Source organism: Panicum virgatum, chromosome 8N (assembly GCF_016808335.1).
Source record: "Panicum virgatum strain AP13 chromosome 8N, P.virgatum_v5, whole genome shotgun sequence".
Taxonomy (NCBI): domain Eukaryota; kingdom Viridiplantae; phylum Streptophyta; class Magnoliopsida; order Poales; family Poaceae; genus Panicum; species Panicum virgatum.
This window is the reverse complement of record NC_053152.1, coordinates 9,004,555-9,029,142: the sequence shown is the minus strand read 5'-3', so window position 1 is coordinate 9,029,142 and position 24,588 is coordinate 9,004,555. Positions and strand designations below refer to the sequence as shown.

Here is a 24,588-nt window from a genome sequence, read left to right as displayed (position 1 = left end):
TTCATAAATAACCTTGGATGGGGAAACGCCCAAAACAAAAGTTGTAGATCTCAAAAAGTTATAAAACTCTGTAGTTGACAACTTTTTGATTTAAATCCGTTTAGAGTCTCAAACAAGTAATTTACACTTGAATTAGTATAATATGTGAGGAAAGAAAACGTAGTATAAACACAAATGAGTGTGTCGTGTAGTGGTAGAGAAGGTTACAAGTAAGGGAGAGGTTGTGGATTCGAATCCCGTTGGATGCGTAGTGTCTGAAAGATACCGCAACTTGCGATTAGGGGGAGCGGGTGTGTGGCTGGCCGGTGGGTTCCTCCTCAGATTATTTTTTTATTTTTAAAGTCAGTTTTCTGAAATTTTTTTTTGCCGAATGTTTTTAAGTACTTGGCAAACTCTTTACCGTGTGCCCGATAAATGGCACATGGCAAAAAACCTCTTTGCCGACGCCTATCTGCCGTGCGCCATTTGCCGTGTGCAACATACGGCAAAAGCTTTGACGTGTGTAAAAGAGCCTTTGCCGTGTGCCTCTAGCACACGCCAAACTGGCCGACTCCGATAGTGAAATGACTAATTTGGTGACCAGCAACCACGATAAGAAGAGCGGAAACAATGCCAGTTGCCACTTGTACTTCCAGACCGCAGGGATCGGAAACAAGTTCCTCCACAGCATCCCACAATGCTGGCGACATCAGGTTGTAGAAGCGGCCAGTGGGGTGGCTTCTTCCTCCAAGCTGCCATGAACGCCGACGGTATATCAGGTGGGTACCCTCCCGCTCGGCTGCGGCTGCGGCAGGAGCTGAGGCTAGCAGGGGCCACCGCCACCCACCGAGCCATGTCGCCCACCCTGGCGGCGCCGCCCAGTGGCGACGAGGAGTTCACAGAGGTGGTAGTGGTGCGGCATGGGGAAACCACCTGGAACGCCTCCCACATCATCCAGGTCGGTCGCCCCTCCTGATTCTCCGCCATCTCCGCCATCTTGCTGCGGCAGGAGCTGAGGCTAGCTGGGTCACAACGTACCACACATGATTGGTTGCTGGCAATTTGTCCATCCTTCGAATGTTAATGCATTTATTTATGCATGTTTTGATCTGCCATCCATCTCTTCAATAAAAATACACTCCAAAGATTCAATATTTAACTACCTCATACCACAATGTCTCTTTTGTCATATCTGCACCTAACTAGAAAATGGCGATATGACTGGAAGAAAACAATACCTTTAGCGTCCATATTTACTTACATGATGTTGATGATGAATGGATAATCCAGCAATACTATCTTGACTATATAAATCAGTCATGCGTGTAGTATATATGTGATATCTTTTGGTTCTTAAACGTTGAATATTGGCTGGTTGAATTTTGGAAGCTGCTGGAAAAGGACGCGGCATCTATTTATCACGCACGCGGGTGCGATGCGTGTTGTCGCAGAAGGCATAGCTGCGGCACCGCTGGAACTCCGCCAGCACCGTCGGTTGTCAAGCTACTGGGTTAGGGTCCTAGGGGTTCTAGGTTGCCGGAGTTGAGATCGGGCCACCGGGTTCTGAGGTATAGATGGTCGCCGGGGGTCGTCGGCCCGCGGTGGAGCCGGTCAAGAAGGCGGTGAGGTGGGGCAGCGGGGGCGCTGCCCGCGGACAGTGGAGGATGGCGGCCGGGCGGGGATGGTGAGGGGGAGATGGGAGCGTGATAATTAGTGATGGCAGTGGTGGAGGATGACAATGGAGGCGCTGGAGCCGGGGGAGAAGGGGTGCAGCAACTGATGCAATTCACTAAAAGTGATGATTAGACACCCTTAGAAAAGGATGCGAAACCTTTTGCATTAAACTGCAGCAATATGGTCCTATCATCTACGAAAAATGCTAGATTTTGGAGCTCCTTGTAGCCATTCCTCCATTAGCTGTCATTTCTTTAAGAAAAAGGAAATTATTTTACTGACGGAAATAAAGATCCTTCAACAGGGACAATTGGACCCAGAGCTAAATGAGATTGGTAGACAGCAAGCCCTTGTGGTATGGTTCATTTTCTCAAACTGCAATTCAGAACTGATTATTGTTTGCAGTTCCATGACAAGCAATGCAATAACATTTTTGTAAAAAATCTGGTAAATTTATAAGGTGGCTCATCGGCTGTCAAAAGAAGGCAAACCAGCTGCCATATACTCTTCCGATTTGAAGCGTGCTGCTGAGACTGCAGAAATTGTAGCAAAAGTTTGTGGTGTAACAAATGTAAGGGCATTCTATTCTTTTTTTTTTGAAAGGAAATGGAATAAGTTCATTGTGTATTCTATCTGTCCCGTTTCTCAAATGTTTTTTTCTTCAGTTGGTGGTGAATGAGGCACTGAGAGAAATGCACATGGGATATCTCCAAGGCTTGAAGTGGGATGATGCTGTAAATAAAAATCCAGATGTTTTTAGGAGCTTTGGCATTTTTGGTATTACTGAGGGCTCTGATCCTGATAGTAGAAATAAAGAAATACCGGTAAATTCACATCTTAATTTATCCAGATTGAAATATTAATTCGTGACTTGTGAAGTAAGGCTAGGATGTCAAGCATATATCATCCTCAAGCTTTTAAAGTTTTAATGCGAAAATAGTACTGAAGATTTGGCATATATGGGCCGGGCAAGATAGCCTTGTCCTTCTTGTTTTTCTTTTCACTTACGAATTACAATGGCTGATCATACTTATTCAGATCTTGAATCGACTTAAGCCATGTGAATAGCTGTACCAATGTTTTGAACATGCTGTTGCTAGTTACAACTGAAGGAGAAGTTGATAATAGCTCAAGTTTCCCTTAAGTACTTTACTTTGCACCGATGATAAACCCATGGAAGTATGTACTTCACTCTCAAGGCTTATCAACACTTTGTATTTTCAGGGTGGTGGAGAGAGCCTGAAACAGTTGACCGAGCGATGTGTCTCCTATTTGAATAAGATTGCCCAGGAACACAGAGGTATTCTGCAAACCAGATTCTTATTAATACTCTGCCACACCATTTGAATCAGTCTAAACTAATGTGGAGCTTCTATCAACTTTTTGTCAATTTTGAGTGATTAGAACTTGATTTGGAATTCGAAAAGTTTGAAACAATTCGTAAAAGTTTTTTTCTATATATTTTGGAAGTATATATATGAACTTGTTTGAGAGCATGGGATGAGTTTACGGACCATTATATATGTGAATTTTGAGAGTACGAGGACCGGGATGAGAACTCGGGACAAATTCAAGGACTGGAATGAGAGCGTGAGAAAAGTTCAAGGACTATTATGTGCATTATAAGAATACCGGGATTGGGATAAGAGCCTAGGACAAGTTTAAGGATTGCCGGTGAAATTTACCCTAAACTAGTCTATCAACTGGTGCTCCGCACGAGCTAATTAAAATTAATATAAGAATGAGGCCAATAATTATAATTATCTATCTCATGCCCTTTTTCATCTATTAAATATTCTAACACATACTCTATAATATATATTTATCATTATCTTGTTCCAATAGATTTTATTTTGCATCACACCTCCACATGTATTCAATATATATTTAGTTGAACTATTTGTTTGTAAATTATATTCTTGTCTCTTCCATCATACATGAATACATGGCGACTTATATCTTTGGTAGTGTTTTTATATAAATAATATATTAATAATGATAGAAACAATAATTTTTAGAATTTTATATTGGTGCACTTTAATATTTTAGTATAATTATATAATTTAGATTTATATTTAGGAGTAATTTAACTTGTAATAATAATAATACAATTGGATAATCTATATGCAAATTTAAGGGGTATTTGTATTATTTTTATAATGGTGTAGGTGAGTAATTTACACAAAGATTAGGGGGTTACTTTAGATTTCTTTTATAATGACAGAGGTGGATAATTTAGATACATGTTTAGGGGGTTATTTTAGTTTATTTTCATAATGATAGAGGTGGATAACTTATTAGAAAAGATAACAGATCCGATAGTTATTATAATTAGAGTTGTTAGATTGATGGCCAGATGTTTTTAATTTCTGTGAGAATTTATAGGATTTCTCAATTTTTTTAGAGTGTCCATCTAGGATCCTAGGAGGCTTCATTGGCAGTAATAGCAAGTTACCTGCTCATTGGCAGCTTTGACGTCTGATGTGCTTGGTTCTATGCTAAATTGATAACCAGGCCCGTATTTGGCCCCGTGCGGGCCGTGCGACCGCACAGGGCCTCCAAATTCGAAGGGCCCCTAAAATACTAGGTATACATTAAGTATAATTATATAGATAATTTAATTTAGTTGATTGTTGGCCCAATTTGTGGCAAAACATGGCCCAAATTGCTCCTGGAAGATGAATTATCGTAGGCGTATCGCTTGCCGCTTCCTTTCGCACGGGTGCTGCTCGGGGTCACGCGTGTGACCCCGAGTGGACCTGTCACAGCACCCCAACCTCTCCAGAATTTCATGTTTTGGGCCTAAAGTCGGTCCAATAAACCAGGCCACTGTGTTTTGTTGCTAGAACAAATTTCTTTTGTTCCGTAATGATTTTTTTTCTTGCGCAAACAATAATAATTGTTGCAGCAACAATAAAAATTCTAGAATAAAAATAGTTATTGGCCCTTATGTGATGATTTGACTGTCAGTCACACGTGGGACTTCTAACATTTGCGCTTTCACACAGTACATCGCGCTTGCCGGCTACTATCGCTTGACATTCGCGATTCTGCACAATGCACTAGGGCCCCAGTGCATTGTTTCGCACAGGGCCTCCGGATTTGCCGGTACGGCCCTGTTGATAACAATATTGTCACTGCCTTGACAGGGGAGCGGGTTGTGGTGTTCTCCCACTATGCAGCCATACTAGAGCTGTGTCGTTACACAGATCCACCCAACGGCTCGATTCGTCGGAAAATTCCAAACACTTCACTGAATGTTTTCCGTATCTCCGGCGTCACCGGCAAGTGGATCCTTGAGAGGTATGGAGACGATAGCCATGTCGATGGAAATGACTTTCTGGAGAACTCTTTCAGCGGTGACGGTGCCTCTGCCTAACGCGTGCAGTGAGGGGGGTCATCAGTTCATGGAGACGACGCGATCGTTGCAGGCGATAGATTTAATTAGGCACGCGCTAGCTGAAGGGGTTTCCGTGTTTTTACATTACTATTTTTTTTCTGTGTACTAGTAACATTGCACGTGCGTGCTATGTTTTAATACGGTAAAATAAAAAGTTGTGAAAGATCAAATTGGTTTGGAATTGAGTCCCAAGCAATCGAGCTCCACAATTCCTTTACTTTTACACAACCTTCAATGAGGATTGAGGGCTGATCATATTTGGTGAACGAGACTCGAGCGACTAGCAGGCCAGCCTCTAAATCAAATGGTCTGGGTTTGAATCTCGTCGGCCGCACGCTCGTTAGAGTTGGAGGGTGGGTTAGCCGAGGCGTAAGAACCCTGGTGCCTAGCGTCCTTTACGCAGGGGTGCTGCTCTAGCCTTTGGCCCCTCCATATTTGGTTACAAATACAAAAATATAAACTTAATATGCAACATTCATAACCTATGCTTTTAATCAAGCCATAGCTGCCACCGGCACCAACGAAATAGATTATCCAGCTGCACTTTTAAGGAAGAACGTAATGGATGTAGGATGATTTCTCGAATAAGTCTAAATCCTTGCTGTTGATTGTTAGACATCGAGCCACCGAGAAGCGCGGTGCTAAATTACTAACGTGATCGAAACACCGACACACACTTTGCGAAATACCGACGCACACTTTGCTTAAATTCTTTCCTAGCTTCCTTAATTTCTCACAAGGTGAGAAAATGAATTGTACCGTCTCCCTTTATATTATGCCACTAGTGGGCACAATTAGAGAAGCAGCTGTAATATCTAAGAACTTGGTTGTTATCAAACTAGTGCATAGCCAAAATTCTCGCAACTTGCATTATTGAAAACCTTTGCACGGATGGGTGTAATCAGCGGCGGATCTAAGGGGGGGGGCTGGGGGGGGGCTCCAGCCCCCCTAAGAGTAACTAATCACACTTACTTTAAATCACCATTAAATCTTCATGCAAATTAACAACTCCATTGATTCAGCCCCCCCTTGTCCTCCATCCTAACTCCGCCACTGGGTGTAATGAAGGCGGCATCCTTGTAGCCTGTTCACACATTGAAGGTTTGGGAGTCGAAGCAGTGCACAGCCTGGACAAAGCGGACACTACTGGTGTCGTCCTTGCTGGGCATGAGCAGGCCCATCATCTTGTGCATGACGATGACGGCATGCCTATCGGCGGGGAGCAGGACCAGGTACTTGGTGTTGACATGCTTGACCCGCTTCCGGCACTGCACATCTATGGGCTTGTAGTGGCATGGATCGGTGCGGCGGGGTCTTGACTCTTGCCGAGTCGGGGAGGAAGCGGGCTCGGGGCAGACACGGGAAGACGGCTGAGGTCACCGGGTGAGGATGAGATTTGTCGCCGCCACCGGATCTCCACTTGTGTCAGGCAGCTTGGGAACTCCATGGTCCTCTATGCTCCTACCTTGGCCGCGGGGCGGGCGCGAGGGTGATCGGATGGCTGCGGCTGCGCAATAGAGAGGAGGCAGGGATCTGGGGTAAGCTTGAGGGAAAGGAATGGGTCGGGTGGGGAGGTGGAAGATGGAAGGGTGCGGAGAGCAGTGGCGGCCATGGGAGGAGGACTGGAGGATTCCGCATCGAGTGCATCCGAGGAGGCTGAGGGATGGGAAAGAGATGCTAGGATTTCAGATGAGCATTATTTATATGGTGGGGACGTGATCAAATCCATCGAATCGGCGATGGACGGCTAGGAAGATTCGATGACTATTTGGGGCGGGCCAAGTTTTATTCCTTCTATGCTCAATGTTTTCTCTTTTTCTTTTTTATTTTATTGCACTATTGGAAAGTAATGCACAAAAATAATAATTTTTTATATAGCAATATATTTTGTACACGTAATATACAACATCTAAGTTGTCATGCGGGAGTTTAAATTTTATTGAATTTCTGCGTGCTTATTGTAATTCCAAGTTGAATTACATGTACCTCCAATAAAATTTAAAAGAAAAAATTAATAAAAATTACATTTAGGCACATATGATCCATTCTAGACCACATCTCGAGATAGAAGAAAATTTCAATTGTCTTCTAAGGACAATTCAAACTTTTGTCTCCAAATTATCACTTAATAATTACAATAATATCTAAATTTAGTCAAAATAATTGTAGAAATTGACATAGTAATATAATTTTAGTTTATAAGCTTGCCATTAAAAAACTTAAATAGTCTTAAAACATAGGAACATTCATAAAAGATACATCTGTCATACAGTTTCTTATAACTCAAGTCAAACTCGTACACATCTCAAATTTAGACGGAACCTTACCTTTAACTTCCTATTCATAAGTATGAATTTACATCCCCAATTGTTATAAACAAGTTATTTTTCTTTTTTTAAATAAATAATTAAGGCACCCTTGCATAGTAGCTCACAAAATAAATTCTTTTAGATACACTAATATTTTTCAAATGTAATATACAACATCTACGTTTTCATTTACTTGTTTCAAATTTTTTTGAATAGATTTGGTATTTTATATTATTTTGTAACGAACATGGCACCATTTATGCCATTTCGAGTGATTTTGGTGATCATATGACAACGCAATCAATGAGACTAATGGTTTTGTTAAGTGAATATTTCTAGATCCCAGGGATAAAGTAAAAATGCCATACAAAACAAAACACAAAGAAAGAACTCAAAGAAACGCTGAATTGGACGAGTTCTACTAAAATCAGTAGCATCGGAAGAACCGATGCCTATAGCATCGGTGCATCCGATGGTTGTCGGAAGATTCAATGCCTTGGCATTAGTGCAAGTCTGAGCACCAAATGGAGATCAAGCGAAGACCAAGTCAAGATAGCTAGGTCACCGGTTGAACCGACGGCGTCAAGATAGGCATCGGTGCATTCAATGTTCAATGTTCCAGAGACGATGTCAAGCGCGCAGGAGCCACGCCTTCAGCACCGATTGAACCGGTGGTGCATCGGAGCATAGCACCGGTGTAATGATGTCAGCAGGAGAGAAAGAGGTCCAACGGCTAATTGAGTGCTGTGAGTGACCGGTTTAACCGACACCCAGTCATCTTTTAAACCGATGGTGCTGCAGACTGTGCGTCAGAAGCTGAACGGCTACTTCAGGTTTGAGAGTGACCGGATGAACCGACGCCAACCCATGCAGAGTCATCGGTTCATCCGATGGTATGCTGTTTTCCGCTGACCGTTGGAGCAACGGCTACAAGACTTGGTGGCCTATATATACGCCTCACTCCGACCATTTGAAGCTTGCGGGAGTCCCAAGACATCACACACACATCCAAGAACACCTCCAAACCATCCAAGAGCATAAAGATCAAATCCTTAGTCCTTAGCACAAGCTTTGTGAGTGTTAGTGCTAGGTTTGCTCTTGAGTGAGTGATCAAGCAAGGTTTAGATCCTTGTGCTATGGTTCTAGAGTGAACCAAAGTTGTATTTCGGTGACCGGCCTTCTTAGAGCATTGGTGGCTCGCCGGCACGTCAACGACCCTCCGGCTTGGTGTGGAGCGGCGTCGACAACATTGTGCGGGGGACGGAGACCCCTCCTTCGTGGGCAATCTCCATTAGTGAAGATCGAGATCAAGTTGAAAGTGATTGTGTTCACGGAAGAGACTTGATTGCCGAAAGCGATACTCTTCGTGAGTGCTTCAACAACGTGGACGTAGGGGCGTCTTTGTGGCTATCCGAACCATGGGATAAATCCTCGTGTCGAGAGTTCGTTTCTTCTCATCCCTCTCTTTAAACTTCCGCATTTCATATTACAACTTGTGTGCCTTTACTTTCTTAGTGTAGTATCTTGCTAGGATTGGCTATAGGTTGCAAAACTCTTTTAGGATGAGGGTTTTACACTAAGGTGAATCGTAGTTGCACATCTAGATAGTTTGATCTAGTTTAAGTTTTGTGCAAACTAGTTGGAGCCATAGGTTAAGGTTTAATAGTGCCTAATTCACCCCCTCCCCCTCTTGGGCTAGAGCATCCGATCGCTTTCATATTTAAATATATATTCTTATAAAAAATAATCCAAATTTGAACTGGTGTACCTCCAGTAAGATTTTAAAAATTGGATAAAAAATATATTTAGACTTATATGGTCAATTCTAGACTATTTATTAATTGGAGATAGATGAAAAATTAAATTGTCTTCTATGGACAATACAAACTTCTATCTTCAAATAACCACATAATAATTATAATAGTATTTAAAATTGATCAAAAATTTTGCAAATTGCCATGAAAACGTTCATTTTTGTGTAGGTGATCCCAACACTCTCATGAAAATTATGTATATTTTGTGGAGGCAAAATATGATACATTCATAAAAATATATTTTCGTGAGAGGTTTTTTTTGACCTTCAAGAAAAATAAACATTTTGATGAGGGTTGCTCACTCCTCTCATGAAAATGACGCCCCTCTCATGAAATCTCCGTTTTTTGATAGTGAAATGTTCGGGTGTTAACCTCTCTGTGGACTGCTTGGTGTACAAGTATATCTTCTACATAGACAAAACCCTACAAAATTCCACATTTCTGAATTTAACACCCTAATTTTCACTTTAGAAGTTCTAGAGTAGTTCTATAATTTTCAGGTTTCAAAAAGACAAGTTTTTGGAATATTTAAAACTCACCATAGGCTCAAAATTTGAATTATTGCATTCATGCTGGCGTATATTTTATTTTGGTAAGGTTGTGTTTGAGTTTCTGAACATCCCAGAATTTTTTCTGAATTTTATGGGATTTATTTCTACTTTCTATGAGTTTATTTTGTTTTCTTATTGTTATAAACCATTTTGGCACTATTTTCCGTGCATTGTGGCATCGTTTCGACGCTGCACCGGCGATCCGCCACTGTGGCAACTGGCGGCGCCGCTGCCCTCTGGCGTTTCGCCACTTTTTTGCTGCCCCGACCATCGGATCCCAATTTGGTGGCACAGATTCAGGCCTAACCCAGTCAAACCCCAGCACCGCCAGTCAACCCTGCAAAATTACCCCTTAGTTTGTCCAAAATCAACCAGCCCTCCGGTTCTATTAAAAAATAATTCCTTTTCAGCCCAAATTCTTTCACAAAACCCCTCTGACTTTTTCTAGAATAGAACCCTCTATCCAATTAGGTATTTTATCACGTTAGCTCTTCAATTTTTATACAAAATTATGTTTTAGCCCCCGGTTTTTTCTGTTTAGCTCTTTTAATAGATTTTCTCACGTATAAGTCCATACAGAGCCTATTTAGCATATATTTAGCATTTTAAGTCCGTTTTAAGTGCTCATAATACTGTTTTGATCACTGTAACACGTAGAACTAGGTTTTAAGCCTTTTGTCAATGGTTGGTGTAGTGTTTTAATTTATTTTTATTGTTTGCTTGTATGTCTTTGTGTGCTTGGCCTGTTCGTGACGAGTAGATGAGGAGCCGTTCGAGAATCTTCAAGATCAAGAGTTTGAAGACTTTGAGCAGTAGCAGCAAGTATATTCCTTGATAATGTTTCAGTCCTAATAATTTTTATGCTTGCATGCATTAAATTGATGGGGTCCTATTAGGATCCTAATTGATTATCCTTGTTCTTGAAAAGCTGGGTTACTTTTACAAAACTTTTTGGGTAGTTTGCTTAGCTGCTGAACAATGGTTAGGGGTGATTTATGAAATTGATACTTGAGGCATGAGACCTTAATGTATACCTTTTTGGAACCATACCATGGTTGGGTGAACTTAATTAAAATCAACCATGAAGCGACCACTCGGGAAAACAACACAACCACGAGAACTATATGGCTCTGGTCTTAGCTAATTAATTACATGTCTCTAGCTTGTTAGTGGAACAACGCAACCACGAGAACTATATGGCTCTGGTCTTGGCTGATTAATTACATGTCTCTAGCTTGTTAGTAGCTTACCGAAAGGCACATGGGGGGTCTGTGATGAGGGGTTCGCTACCTGCCAAGGGTGAATTCTTTTGTTTGGTTTTTTGTCACGCCTTGGGGAGGTTCACTTACGCAGTTGCTGAAATCTTAGTGGGCTACTATTGGTTAGGGGGGCTACTATTGGTTAGGGAGTCTTTGTGAAGACCTCGCAGTGTACCCATAGAGCCATACCTTTATAAAGAAGTGTGGTGAATATGCCTGATCATCACTGTGTCACAGGTAACACGACTCGTGGGTAAAGTGTGCAACCTCTGCAGAGTGAAAACTGATATATCAGTCGTGCTCACAATCAAGAGCGGCTTAGACCTTCATATGTCTACTTAATTGAATCATTGTTTAATTCAGTGGTTTAATTGTTCCCATATTCATTTGTTATTTCAGTTATCAATATATTTTTCATAGATGTGGGATGATTTCACGCATGTTAGTAAATAGGGAAATTTGGATCTGTACCATTAAAAGATCACAAAATTAGATATATACCATCGTTATCTCACTGACATGTGGGGTTCACATGAGTCAATGATATATGGGTCCGATGGTATATATCTAACTTTTGGATCTGTTAATAGGTTGTTACAGCTGTTGTTATAATGCTTACCGCTTATTCAGCTAGTCATATTCCTTGTTTAAGTCTTTCATGTCATTTATTTTCCAATATACTTGCTGAGTATGACATGTGCACACCCTGGTTATAACCAAACTACTTAACAAGGCCAGTTTGAGGACTTTCCGGAGGATACTCGGGACTTCTAGGCGTATGTTCCCCCAGACAACTGCCTGTGAAGTTTGGATGATCCGCTGCTAGAATAAATGCAAATTGAAACACTTATTTATTTATGTTATGACATTCATCTTAGTTTGTAATGAATAACTGCGGTACTTTATGACATTGCTACTGTTATTCACTTATGTCATCATGTGTGTAATTTTTATCCTGACGCACATATAATTTATGGCTCGATTTATTCCTTCATAATTTGGTGTGACACCGAACATATCTGAATCTCATATAAGAAGTAATATGAGGTCCTAGATTATGCATGAAATGAAAAAGAGATCATTTGTGGCAACTAGTATCATTTTATTGAATTCAAATTTAGACAATGTATTTTAATCTAAGACGTTATAAATTGGCATGCACTACCGCATAAAAGGTTTATAGGGGCGGGTAAAATAGTATTTTTAGGGGCGGACGTCGCACCCGTCCCTGGGTACGTTACCCGTTCCTAGAAATTGATTTCCAGGGGCGGGTCATCCCATCACCCGTCCCTAGAAATCGATTTCTAGAGGCGGATGATGGGGCGACCCGTCCCTAGTAATCAATTAAAAAAATAAAAACAAACCACCGCTGCGTGTGCGCGTCCACGCCGCCGTGCGTCCGCGTCCGTGCCGCAGCCCCACGTGGAGTCGAGTGACTGCCAGGTGCCGCAGCCCCACGTGCAAGAGGAAGAAGACTGGGGAGACAGTGACGAGATTCAGATGGGGACTGTGGGGAGGAAGAGAGAGAGAGAGGTGAGTGCGGTGCATGTGCGCTGCTGATAGTTTGTAGGGATAAGGAGGAGACAGACATGTGCAGACCCGCGCCAGTCCGCACCACTGGGTTTCAATTTTTCAGGGCGTGGGTTGTTGTCACCCGCCCCTAAAAATGGGCAGCTATTTGTAGGGGCGGGTGGTGCCGTCACCCGGCCCTGAAGATGCATTTCCAGGGGCGGGTGAAATGCTATGGTACCCAAATTTTTTTTGTAGAAACGGGATATATTTGCACCCGCCCTTAAAAAAAAAGAGGCGTCCTTAAAAATCGTTTCTGTAGTAGTGATGTATTATTGATGGCAGATTTTTTTAATATTTTCTTTTGTGGATGGATGCCATATGATTTTCGTTTTCTCAAATCAACATGATATGTTCTTAAAGTCTATGATTTGCATAAGCATGCACGATAGATAATTAGATATCTCCTTTTTTTGTTGGTTTTTGGTAAATGCATGTATCACCTGCTGATAGGTGTTGCATCCATAGCATAGTAGGCATGCACCCAACCGAAAGTAAAATAGCCCACAAACATGTATTCATCACATTTCCTTAGTTAATCAAAGCTACACATATGTCATAAAGGTTATGCTTTGAATATTTTTATTAGTGAAGTGGATATATCTCCTTTATCAAACTCCATCAGGGATGAAAGCTGCATCCGTCTGCACCACAACCTGGCAGCAAAAACATGACCAATTCATATTGCTACTTATCAGCGGATTAAATGCTGGATAATAAGTGAAATATGAAATGGATAAGCTGTTGATGCTAATTACCTGGTGATTATGATGAGGAGATGGAGGAGGACTATAAACTACACAGAGGACTTCCAGATCTCGGATCCTTTTTCCGAAGGCTTCCTGTTCCACAAGTTTAAGTAGTTTAACGATGCAGTCCATGTCCATCCCCGGCACTTCTCTCACCGTTCTGCAACAGCGTGACCAGGGCTGAGGCGCATCGGTAGGTTTATCCCTATGAATGTAAGATGCACAGTGGATGATGATGGCTTGCTTCTGCGCCCTGGTACAATGACCATGAACAGCTACTTGGGGGGGACAAATGATTGCAAACACAAGGAGGAGAGCTGCTACTCTCTTAGGCATCATTTTTATGAGCTAACCTGATCATATATTTGGCTCTGACATAGTGCTCCAATATATATAGGAAACAAACTGTGAGAGAGAAAGGTCTGGATACCATGCCATTGATGAAGCTTAGTTAATATATACCACAACACAACGAGCAAGATGGATACTCATATGCATCAGACAGGATATGTTAACATATCTGTAGGATAAGTTAATATATATTGCAGTAGTGACTCTTTGTCTGAGTGAGCTTGTTGCAATATGAAAAATGATTGAAGAAACCAGATACATAAATTGAGGCCATCATCCGATCCCATCCATCTTCTCCTACCACCACAAATTTATCCCATCTGATTAATTAAAGAAATCAGCTAGAATTGACCCAGAAACTAAACTAAAGGCCGGTTTGGAACAAATAAAAATATTAAAAGGAATCTGAAAATCTCCAGTCTATATAGAAAAGATGCTGTGAGAGTTGTTTTAAAACCCTCTCTGATGAGAAACATCTGGATACCATATGCACGGTGGCAAGATACAACAACAACAACAACAACAAAGCCTTTTATCCCAAGCGAGTTGGGGTTGGCTAGAGATGAAACCCCAAAAACACAAAAGTCATGGTTCAGGCACGTTGATAGCTACTCTCCAAGCGCTCCTATCCAAAGCTAGCTCCTCAGAGATATCCCAATCTCTAAGGTTTCTCTTAACCGACTCGTCCCAAGTCAGTTTAGGTCTACCTCTACCCCTCTTTACCTTATCAACACGCTTTAGCATCCCACTACGCAGCGGCGCCTCCGGAGACCTCCGTTGGACATGTCCAAACAATCTCAACCGATGTTGGGTAAGTTTCTCCTCAATTTGTGCCACCCCTACCCTTTCCCGAATAGCTTCGTTCCGGACTCTATCCCTCCTTGTGTGCCCGCAAAACCACCGTAACATCCGCATCTATGCCACACTCAGTTGCTGGACATGTCACCTTTTTGTACGCCAACATTCATCACCGTATAACATCGCCGGGCGAATCGCTGTCCTATAGAACTTACCTTTTAGCTTTTGTGGCACCCTCCTGTCATAGAGGACACCAGAAGCTTGACGCCATTTTCAACCAACCAGCTGAGATTCTATGCCTAACATCTTCATCAATGTCGCCATCCTTTTGTAGCATCGAACCTAAATACCGAAAAGTATCCTTATGGGTTACCGCTTGCCCATTGAGACTAACGTCACCACCCTCATGCCTAGATGCGCTGAAATCGCACATCATGTACTCGGTCTTAGTCCTACTAAGTCTGAACCCTTTTGACTCTAATGTGCGTCTCCACAGCTCTAACTTCCTATTTACCCCTGCTCTACTCTTGTTCACTAGCACCACATCATCAGCAAAGAGCATACACCAAGGGATATCATCTTGTATGTCCCTTGCGACCTCATCCATCACCAAAGCAAATAAATAAGGGCTCAATGCCGACCCCTGATGAAGGCCTATGTTAATAGGAAAGTCAGTGGTGTCGTCACCACACGTCCGGACAAACGTCATCGCATTCTTGTACATATCCTTGATGAGGGTAATGTACTTAGTTGGGACTTTGTGCTTCTCCAAGGCCCACCACATGACATTTCTCGGTTTGAGAAAGATATGCTACCATTTATTAATCATTGTTAATGCCAGAACAACCTTTGAGAAAGATGGATACTCTTCTCAGTTTGCTTACAATAAGATTTGAGCTCATTATTATTGGAGGAATTATTTATGTAGGCATCAAAATTGCAGATGTTATACTGTTGAAAAGAACATTAGATGACAAACCATAAATTCTCAATGCAAAGACATTTTTTCCTGATATAGGTAGTAGTGCAGAATAAATTTTGAATTCGCATAAAAAACATGCAGTGACTGTCAAACCGCTTGTGCTGTTCAAATTTGACCATTATTGTACTAGAATATTTGGGAATCAACCACCAGACCTTCAAGAGAGGCACAAACCTTGAATTGGGTAGTCACGGGTAGTCTGTTGCCGGTTAGAGTATCTAATAATAACATGAAGGAAAATCAGAAGTTTAACATCCACTTGTCTCCCTAATTAAGGAATATAATACAACAATCTATGGCTAATTATTAGAAGTTAGGAATTGAAGTGACATCGTATTTGGAAAATCTGAATAGGTTACTTTGTGTTTGCATGTTAATCTGAAAAACAAAGCAACAACCACAAGTAACAATATATTGATGCTCCTACTGTAGTAATGAATAAAATGCAGATGTTTTCTTAGACATGAACTTTTTCGTGTCTATAATTGTTATTCTGTACATGTCTACTGGGCCGACAAGTATATATATATGGTTGCTCCAGAATTGGTTCAGTCAAATATTGTAGCAGGCTGTAAAACCTAAAAACGAATGATGATTTCACGTTTCGGAGAGATGACCTAGCAAAGAATATTTTAATTTCCAAAATGTAAGCAAACTAACAATTGCATGAAGTAAGTTAATTGAACTTACCTTTGTTTTCAGCATTTGTTTTTACCACTACTGTAAAAAAACAACTAGAAAACCCTTCTCCCAGAAGGCGGAAATCTGCATTTCCATCTGTTAAAAAAATGAGGATGCTGAAAATATGCATCTATGTCATAAGAGTAGGACCACAACATTATTGTTAAAAATATGGAGAAAGGAGGCACACAGTTTTTCCTTCGCAAGCACACTAAGAGGTCATTGAATTCATCAAACAGTAGGAAAAATGTTGATTCGTCTGCACTGTTCCTTTCCTTATCTTACTTTTCTAGTTGTTCAAATTTAAAAGGTACAACCATATTATCTAATTTCCAATCCACATAAGCTTGTACATTCCGACCTCCTCTTCACTCATATCATGTCCTAAGCTTGACATATAATTATGAATCTAACTTTATGTTCATATGTTTCTCATCTTTTTAATTCATATATATGACTTTCTGTAAACTCAACTTTTTGTAGAACATTTTTTTAAGATAATGCAGTTATTTTGATAATGCACAGCCAACAGCACATATCTGGTCTGTGAAGTTCAGAGATCAACTTCTTCACCACCATTTTCGTTTTAATCATGTAATCAAAGACTCAGTAGTCACCTGGCTTACTTCTCTGTAACTATTTTTTTTCTCTCTCTCTCCCCCCTGTAAGTATCTCTCCTAACATTTTCTTACCTTATTAATGAAAATGAAGCGCTGTGGGGATCTCCCCCACAGTTTTCCCTCAAAAAAAATCTTTTATGTATCAAAATGATCGATGATTACTGCATTATATATATAATGAAATTATTGTGGTTATTTTCAATTCCTGGTAGTGGGCTTATTAAATTTACATAAATGACTCTAATAAGAAAAATAGTCTAACTTATCAGTAGCTATAGACACTAATAATCCACCAGAGCTGCTGGAGATAGATATAGTTGCATAACTATAGTGACCATAAATAGTGCGTGAATAGTTAATTAAGAATTCTGCATGGCCATAACAGAAAGTCATTTTTGTAGTGTCAAAATATCTAAAAGAGACATCATTGAGATAAGTTGAATTCCAAAGTTCTAAAACATTCAGTAATCAAACTCATCAGCATTTCAGACTGTGATCTCAACTCAGAATGAACTCATTTACTTGAATGGGTAACAAGCAATAAAGTCAGCAAAAAAGATTTTGTGGACCCGGCATCTGTCGTCAGTGAACAAGCATACACATGGTTGCATGATTTGGCTCAAACATGAATAGCATTCAAACATTTGATGTTTTGAAATGATATTAGCAGAAGCAGTACAGATTGTGAAGACTGAAGACACTGGCGGATTTAGGCCTAGGGCCACTAGGGGTAGGGATGCAAGTGGGTATCCAATGGTATTTTTTGGGTCAGCTAATTAATTACGATGGCATGCCACTCTAGTTCATTTCTCCTCCCAAATTATTTACACATAATGTCATTCTAGTTCATTTTATCTTCAAGCTCAGGCATCCCATTGAGCATCCACTGGAACCAGCTTTGGGACTCCATGTGCCCATGTTAGTGAATAGTCTACAACTAGGACGAAATATGTAGTAGCTACAGATAAACCATTGGAGTTTTGCAGCATGATTGCAGACATTCTTTGAGAAAATAGGCAAGAAATAATAGAGCTCAAATACTAATGAGGTCTCAATTGATATATGTTATGAAACAAAATCCCAGTAACTCATCAGACATATGGAACGAATACGAGGTTAGTCAGCTCAGGTATCGGACAAAGCATATATCTAATTTGAGTACGTTTATCTAAATTATATAATACATCAGTGATAATTTTGCAGTTTCCACAAAACAAACATTACTTAAATGACATAACTTCCACGAAATAACACTACCCATTATTACATCCAGTGTTTAAAGGATGGCAATGTACTCAGTTTATAGCACAGTACATGATCATATGCTTTTATTTCACTCCAGAAAGTTGACATCATTCAAAACCTACATAAAACCTTGAGGCATATCTGGCTTGATTGAATGACTAGCAGAAACATTTTCTCCAGCATAGTTGGCAGCCTTTCTTCCTCTAGCATATTTGCTTGTACCTGTATACCAAATATGTTATATTGTCATGTTGACCATAATAGGGAAAAAATTATTTGGAACTTGGAAGATTGATTAAGGCATTAAACAGTTCATGATGTTCCAGCTTTGCTAGTAAATTAACACTAGTTGCATCGTTAAATCATTCCGTACAAAGTAAAGTTTCCAAGCTGCATTGCAAAATATAGCAGCTGCATAGAGATCAACACTACTACAATTCTGGATTTTGCAAGGCACTTAAAAAAGGCCTCTGAGGCGGGCACAAAAAATGAATGCCTCTGGGCATTAACAGAGGCGGTCATTATTTATTAACTGAGGCGGTTACAAAAAACACCTCAGAAAATTGATTAACAGAGGCGGTCAAACATAACACGACCGCCTCAGTTAATAGATCGGCCCAATTGAAGCCCAATTGAGCCCGATTGCTGAGAGAAGTATATAAGAAACCCTAACTCTCTTTCTCTCTCTCTCTGGCGGCCGCACTCTCCCTCAGAGTGGCATGCACCAAAACGCCTCAGAAAATGCTCATTTTCTATGACCTTAGGTCTGAGGCATTTCCAAGAAACGCCTCTGAAAATAAAAAATGCACGTCTCTGAAAATAAAAAATGTAGTAGTGCAAATAGTCTCTCAACTTAAGCATATTGGATATGTATATACAGTTGAAGGGCACATACCGGCTGAATTATGACCACCCGGACAAGCTGTCTTCTGCATAAACCAAAAATATGAATGAATCAAGTTATATATTTATGGAAACAAATACATAATAGTACTATGATGATTTTACTGATGCGACAGTTGCACTAAAAGAGATCTATCTGATTATAATGTAGAAACTTTATATTTATATCTGGTTATATATGGGTATTCAGGCGGTGGTGGACACATTTATTCTCGTGCTATAAGTTTTTGAAAAGGGGTGACTACCTTCTTCTGAAGTTTTCTCCCTTTGAACATGCCTGTTTTCAACCCATTTCCATTCTTCAGGAAGTCTTTCACATCATTTTTGGAACGGAAGTCCCTGCGGTACTCCCTATGTTGAAAGGTCTACATATAACCAATTTACATGTCGTTAATATCATACATTTACATAAAAATAATGATTGGAGAAAAATGTATGCTATAGTCCCTTGATTACAAGGACTGTATGTTTTGTTCCCAGCCACTTGCATCAAAATTTTTCTTTCAAACAACAAATTCTATGCTGCATACATGCACAACATAATAGAATTATAATATCTTGCGAAAATAAACTCATATCAATTTGAAACATCATTGATGGAAATTTTCCAGGATTTTGAGACACAAGGTGGCCCATCCTAGTTTAGAGATTTTTCAACACACAATGCACCATCCCTGCATTATTAAATAATTGTCTTCAACATTAGTTTCTACTGCCATGGGCATGCATAACATACAAAACTATATATAATATATTGTGAACTATTTTTCGTGAAATTATTCAACTCATACCGATTTCAGAAAATGTTGACAGAAAATTAAAACTTAAATGTTTTCACCGTGCAACAGATCTTTATTTTCCATGAATAAAATAAGAATGATGTCATTGAATGCATGTTCTTTAGTGATAATGTGCTCAGTATTTTATTGAGCATCCCTACATTTACTGAAACATTACTAAGATATTATGATATAGATCACTGGCTCATTATATATCAGAATAGCTAGCGGCAATGACTTTTTGCTCTACAACATTTCATGCACTTCCTCTTCTTCTCCTCACGGATAAAAAATGATATTCATAATAAACACAAGATTCAGGATAAAATTAATAATGTGCGCACACAAGCATTATTAGAATATAATGCTACAGAAGCAACTCTTATTTCGAACTTTCTTGAAATATGATTGAAAAATGCAAAAAGTGCCTTGAAACCACTCAACAAAATGTCCAGATATAAATTTATATATTTGAAAATAGTGCCATGCATGAATATAATCCTGGTCAACTGAAACACGCCAAGATGCTATAGTTACATAAAAAAAGATAGTTTAAATGAATTTACACATAACATAGAACAACGCAATAGGCAGAAGAGCGATCAGAACGATGTGTTGACATCTAGGGGATGAAAAAGCCTACGAAGAGAACATCGCTTGTCTGTGCATATGTACAGAGAGAGGGTATATATGTCCTACAAGGAATTATATCTATGTATATCATTTAACTTCAGGACCAAAAAATGCCAGTTTCGAATAGATATATTCTTCAGTTAGCAGTGAATATTTTTCAGGTCCGGTAGCATAAGGCATATGTGAACAAAGCCACAGATCTAGATATTTCTTTTTTGCGAGGAAGATCTAGATATACAGATGCAAAGCTAATCAAATATGGAGAAGATCTCAGCACTTTTTATATAGAAATACTAACCCAGTCCTTGCGCCCATCATTTCTAGTTTCAATGAAAGCTGTCCAGTCTCCTTCCTTGTAATATTCATGTGACTTCAAGTCGGAGGGAACGGGAACTTCTTGTTTTCCAGCACGAGCAGATTGGCCTCTTAAGCGGCGTAGTTCATCTGCATCAAACGGGACTGGATTCGTACCTCCATAGGGAGCCAGAATCATACGTAAAGGAACCGCTTCTACCGGATTCAGACCCTTCATCTTTGGATCTTGAATATTCACCGGAACTAGCGCAGCAGACACAGTCTCTTCCTCCTCTGAATATATCACTGCAGGAGGGACTTCACTATCGGAACAGGTTGATGAGCTCATCTCAGAGTCACTCCACGGATCTAGGGTTTCCGTAGTTGATGAATCCATGGACTAGACTACTGACAGAGCTGCTTGCCTTATTTCTCTTCTTATTTGTTAGTGGAGCGAGGGGGCTTGTGAGTGTTATATAGTCCAAAACAAAATGTTTGCTTGTTCTTCTGGATGAACTCTAAAGCTATAATAGTCCAGAATTAAAGGCTGCTTGTTTTACGTGAACTATAAAGCTAAACTAGTATGCAAAATGGAAGCTTGCTTCTTTTCCTAGGTGAACTGTACAAGCTATACAACGTAGTAACGGACACTAGGGATATCATCCAGCTATGTAAATTTAATGCATTCCTAGCAAAAACCATTTGCCAGTTTTTCCAATCTGTGTTCTACCAAGAGCAAGTTGTTTTCCTCAGGCTGACGGTCTGATCCAGCCAAATTGTTCAACCAGCTTTTAAAATCCAGCTTGTGATTCAAACACCACCTCGGGTTATGGTACAGTTTTTACTGTCCACCAACCCCAAGAATCTCACAAGCTATGCTCATCCCGCGTGGAGCACCTGAATCTATTTGTTGGCCACCACAGTGGCCCCCACTGACATGGCCGCCGCTGCATGCTGCCACAATGAGCACGCGCCGCAACAGGCCTCACCCTGGAGCACGTTGATTCCTTTCCCTTCGCTGCCTGTCCTGACCTTGCGCCAGTGGGAGACCTTAGCAAGTCAATGAGGTAAGTTAGGGTACACAAACATTGCATCGGATGGAGATGCAAAACAATTATTCATACAAGCACACACACTCTACAAGACAAGTTGTAACATGAGGATGCCATCAAAACTAGTTGTGCTAATACTATTTGTGATATACATTAAGGATAAGTAGCTCACACAACATCAAGCATCGACCATGGAAATTAGTTCATGATTGCTATCAACATAGAGTGCTAGAGTCTAGAGCATGCTCGTATAAGTTGATAGTATTAATTAAGGTAGTTGCTAGCTAATTTAGACAATCAAGAAATAATGATAGCTACTGGAACATCACATTTTAGTTTAGGTAGAGATCTTCATTATATAAGAGAAGCTAACAAATCTTATTCTACTTAATTAAAACAGCATCATTACTCAAGCTATTCCATGGAGGTTACTAACCACAAAAGCATATCGTAATTATTTTTCATTATGAGAGAAAGGTTGATAGCTCACATAAGCACAAGTGATTCACTAGGCATTTTGCGAGTAAATTAATCCTAGAACGACATATATTCAAATTTGTATCCATCTACAAACATTTAATGAAAGCTAATATTGACAACAACTTATCATGGTTATAGGTAATTAACAAGAGTGTTTCAAGATTTTAGAAGAGCTGCATGAAATAATTAACCATGCAATCAACTAGGGAACAAGCTCTTAATTAATAAATTAGAAACTATATGAACATACAACCATTTCATAGGTGTTATAAATTTTAGACAGTAGATAAAGGTTGAGCATAATAAATAAAATTGGATTCACAATTTTTTAGGCACATATGCACTTGTTGTGGAATTTACTAGTTAACTAGGTTTAAATAGATATAGATTAAACTATACCAATCTAGAAACAATTCACACAAAACAACATGTCTAATGGATAGTACACATCATAAGTAAGCTAGCAAAATTGGTTTCATAATTTTTGGAATAATAGGGAATTAATTATGCAATTAACAAGATAAAAAAATGTTTAATTAAATTGGAAAATAATATAATTATTTTGGGAGCAAAATATTTTTAACAAGTAGAGAACGTCAAGACGAAACCAACAAAATTTGTTTCACATCAATTGGAGCTATTTTCAACTTTATATGAATTTTACAAGATGATGCATAGTTGAGCACATAAACCGGTTACTGTTCCTACCGCGCTACAGTACTGCGGACCGTCCGGTCTGCCGTACAAGCCCGGGATGAGTTCTAGAAATACAAGTTCTGTGTGGAATTTGGAAGTGAACTGCGGACCGTCCGGGGGTGAATGGCGGACTGTCCGCCGTAGAAAATTCTAGAGACGTGTTTTTGTGCAGAGGCTCGGTGTTGGAGGCCACGACTCGCGGACTGTCCGGCCGTAGGTCGCGGACCGTTCGCTCGTCGGCCAAGGTTCACCGGCGGCACCTCCGGCATCGATTTTGAGTGCGGTTTGTTTTTATAGGTTTCTAAGGACATGGGAAACTTGTTTTGGCTAGAAGATTTGACATGCATGGAGTTTCTAAAGCTCTAAGTCATCAATGGTGAAGGACCATGAATGGGCTAGGGTGCTTGATTGAGGGCAAAGGAAGGAAGATGATTGGCAAGGGGAGCTCACCGGCGATGAGTAGAGCACGAGTAAGGGGCCACTTGTTGGAGTAGAGCGGCGTCGGTGTAGATCGGGTCGAGTTCATCCTTGAGAGCTTGGGGAAGATGAAGAAGAAGCTTGGGGATGTCCTTCTCCTCGATCTTCTGCGAGAAAGAGGTGGCCGAGGTGGTGGAGGAGCTCGTCGGCATCATCCTTCTCTAGTCCTCCATCGATCTCCGGCGAGGGTGGGGTGGATTTGGTGGGAGAGTGTGAGTTCTTCCTCCATGTCTTGGTTGGGGAAGAGCAAGGAAGAGGAAAGGAGTGTTATGTGGGGGAAGAGAGGCAACGGGAAGGGGAGGGGGCGCTGGTGGTGGTGGAGCATCAGTGGGACTGGACAAGGATATGTGGCACATCTTCTCTACGCAGGCGACACGCACGCAGGGTCCTCTCGCGGACCGTCCGCGGTAGAGGAGCGGACCGTCCGGAGGGGAGGGTTACATTACATGCTGGTTTTGTATAGAAACTTCTTCCTTTACTCCAACCTCAAAAACTGATCTTCCAAGCCTCTAAAAGTTCCACCAATTTTTGTGTTGATACTAGAAATCAAGAGCAACCCATTTTGTTTGGAATTGGTAGAAAATCTATTGTGCATTTGAAATGAAAATTCTTCCTGAAATGCTATTTTTGGATTTTCGGCTAAGCTGTTTGGCTTCAAGATGGTTTCCTAAAATCCGGGAAAAATCACCTAATTTCATATTTTTCAAAGTAGTATTTTATCAAAATAATTTCCAACATAAGTCATATAATTAAAATGCAAGTTGCTTCACAAACTATGGGTTCCACATATATAAACAATTCAAAATTAAAATTAGATTCATTCAATTCAAGCACAAAATCTTTATGAATGCTTAACTCAAGCTCGTGATGCAATGCTTAACATGATAATTACAGTTGGGTCGTTACAAATTTTACCCCACTTAGAAGAATCTCGTCCCGAGATTCAAACAAAAGCTTGAAAAAGGAGATGGTAAAAGATGGAATTGTTGGTAGAACACTATAGTGAGATATTCGATGGTAATATATGGCCAAGAGCTTGGTAGACCAGGAACTTTACAGTCTGATAATTAAAGATGAGTTCATCTAACTAAGATAGAATATGTGAGGTATTGACCTTGATTGGCTTGTGTAGAGATTTTTGTTTCCTAGGGAAGAGGAAGAAAGGGATAGTCACCATAGTTGTGGAATTTATAATTTTGGGTGTGCTAGCTCATTGAAAGTTTTCTCTAAAGGATCGAAGAAACACCTAAAGAAGGTAAAGATGCGAGATTGCAATCAATCCACTTAGATGTT

General features: G+C 40.3%; 1 protein-coding gene across 1 annotated transcript; it reads left to right on the top strand.

Moving 5' to 3' along the window:
- Positions 1–676: 676 nt before the first annotated feature.
- LOC120684750 (phosphoglycerate mutase-like protein 4) lies at positions 677–5,032 on the top strand. The gene is made up of 6 exons (XM_039966633.1): positions 677–937; positions 1,958–2,008; positions 2,114–2,224; positions 2,319–2,477; positions 2,878–2,953; positions 4,803–5,032. The coding sequence occupies exons 1-6, from the start codon at positions 677–679 to the stop codon at positions 5,030–5,032; spliced, it is 888 nt and encodes a 295-aa protein (XP_039822567.1).
- The last annotated feature ends 19,556 nt before the right edge of the window (positions 5,033–24,588 follow it).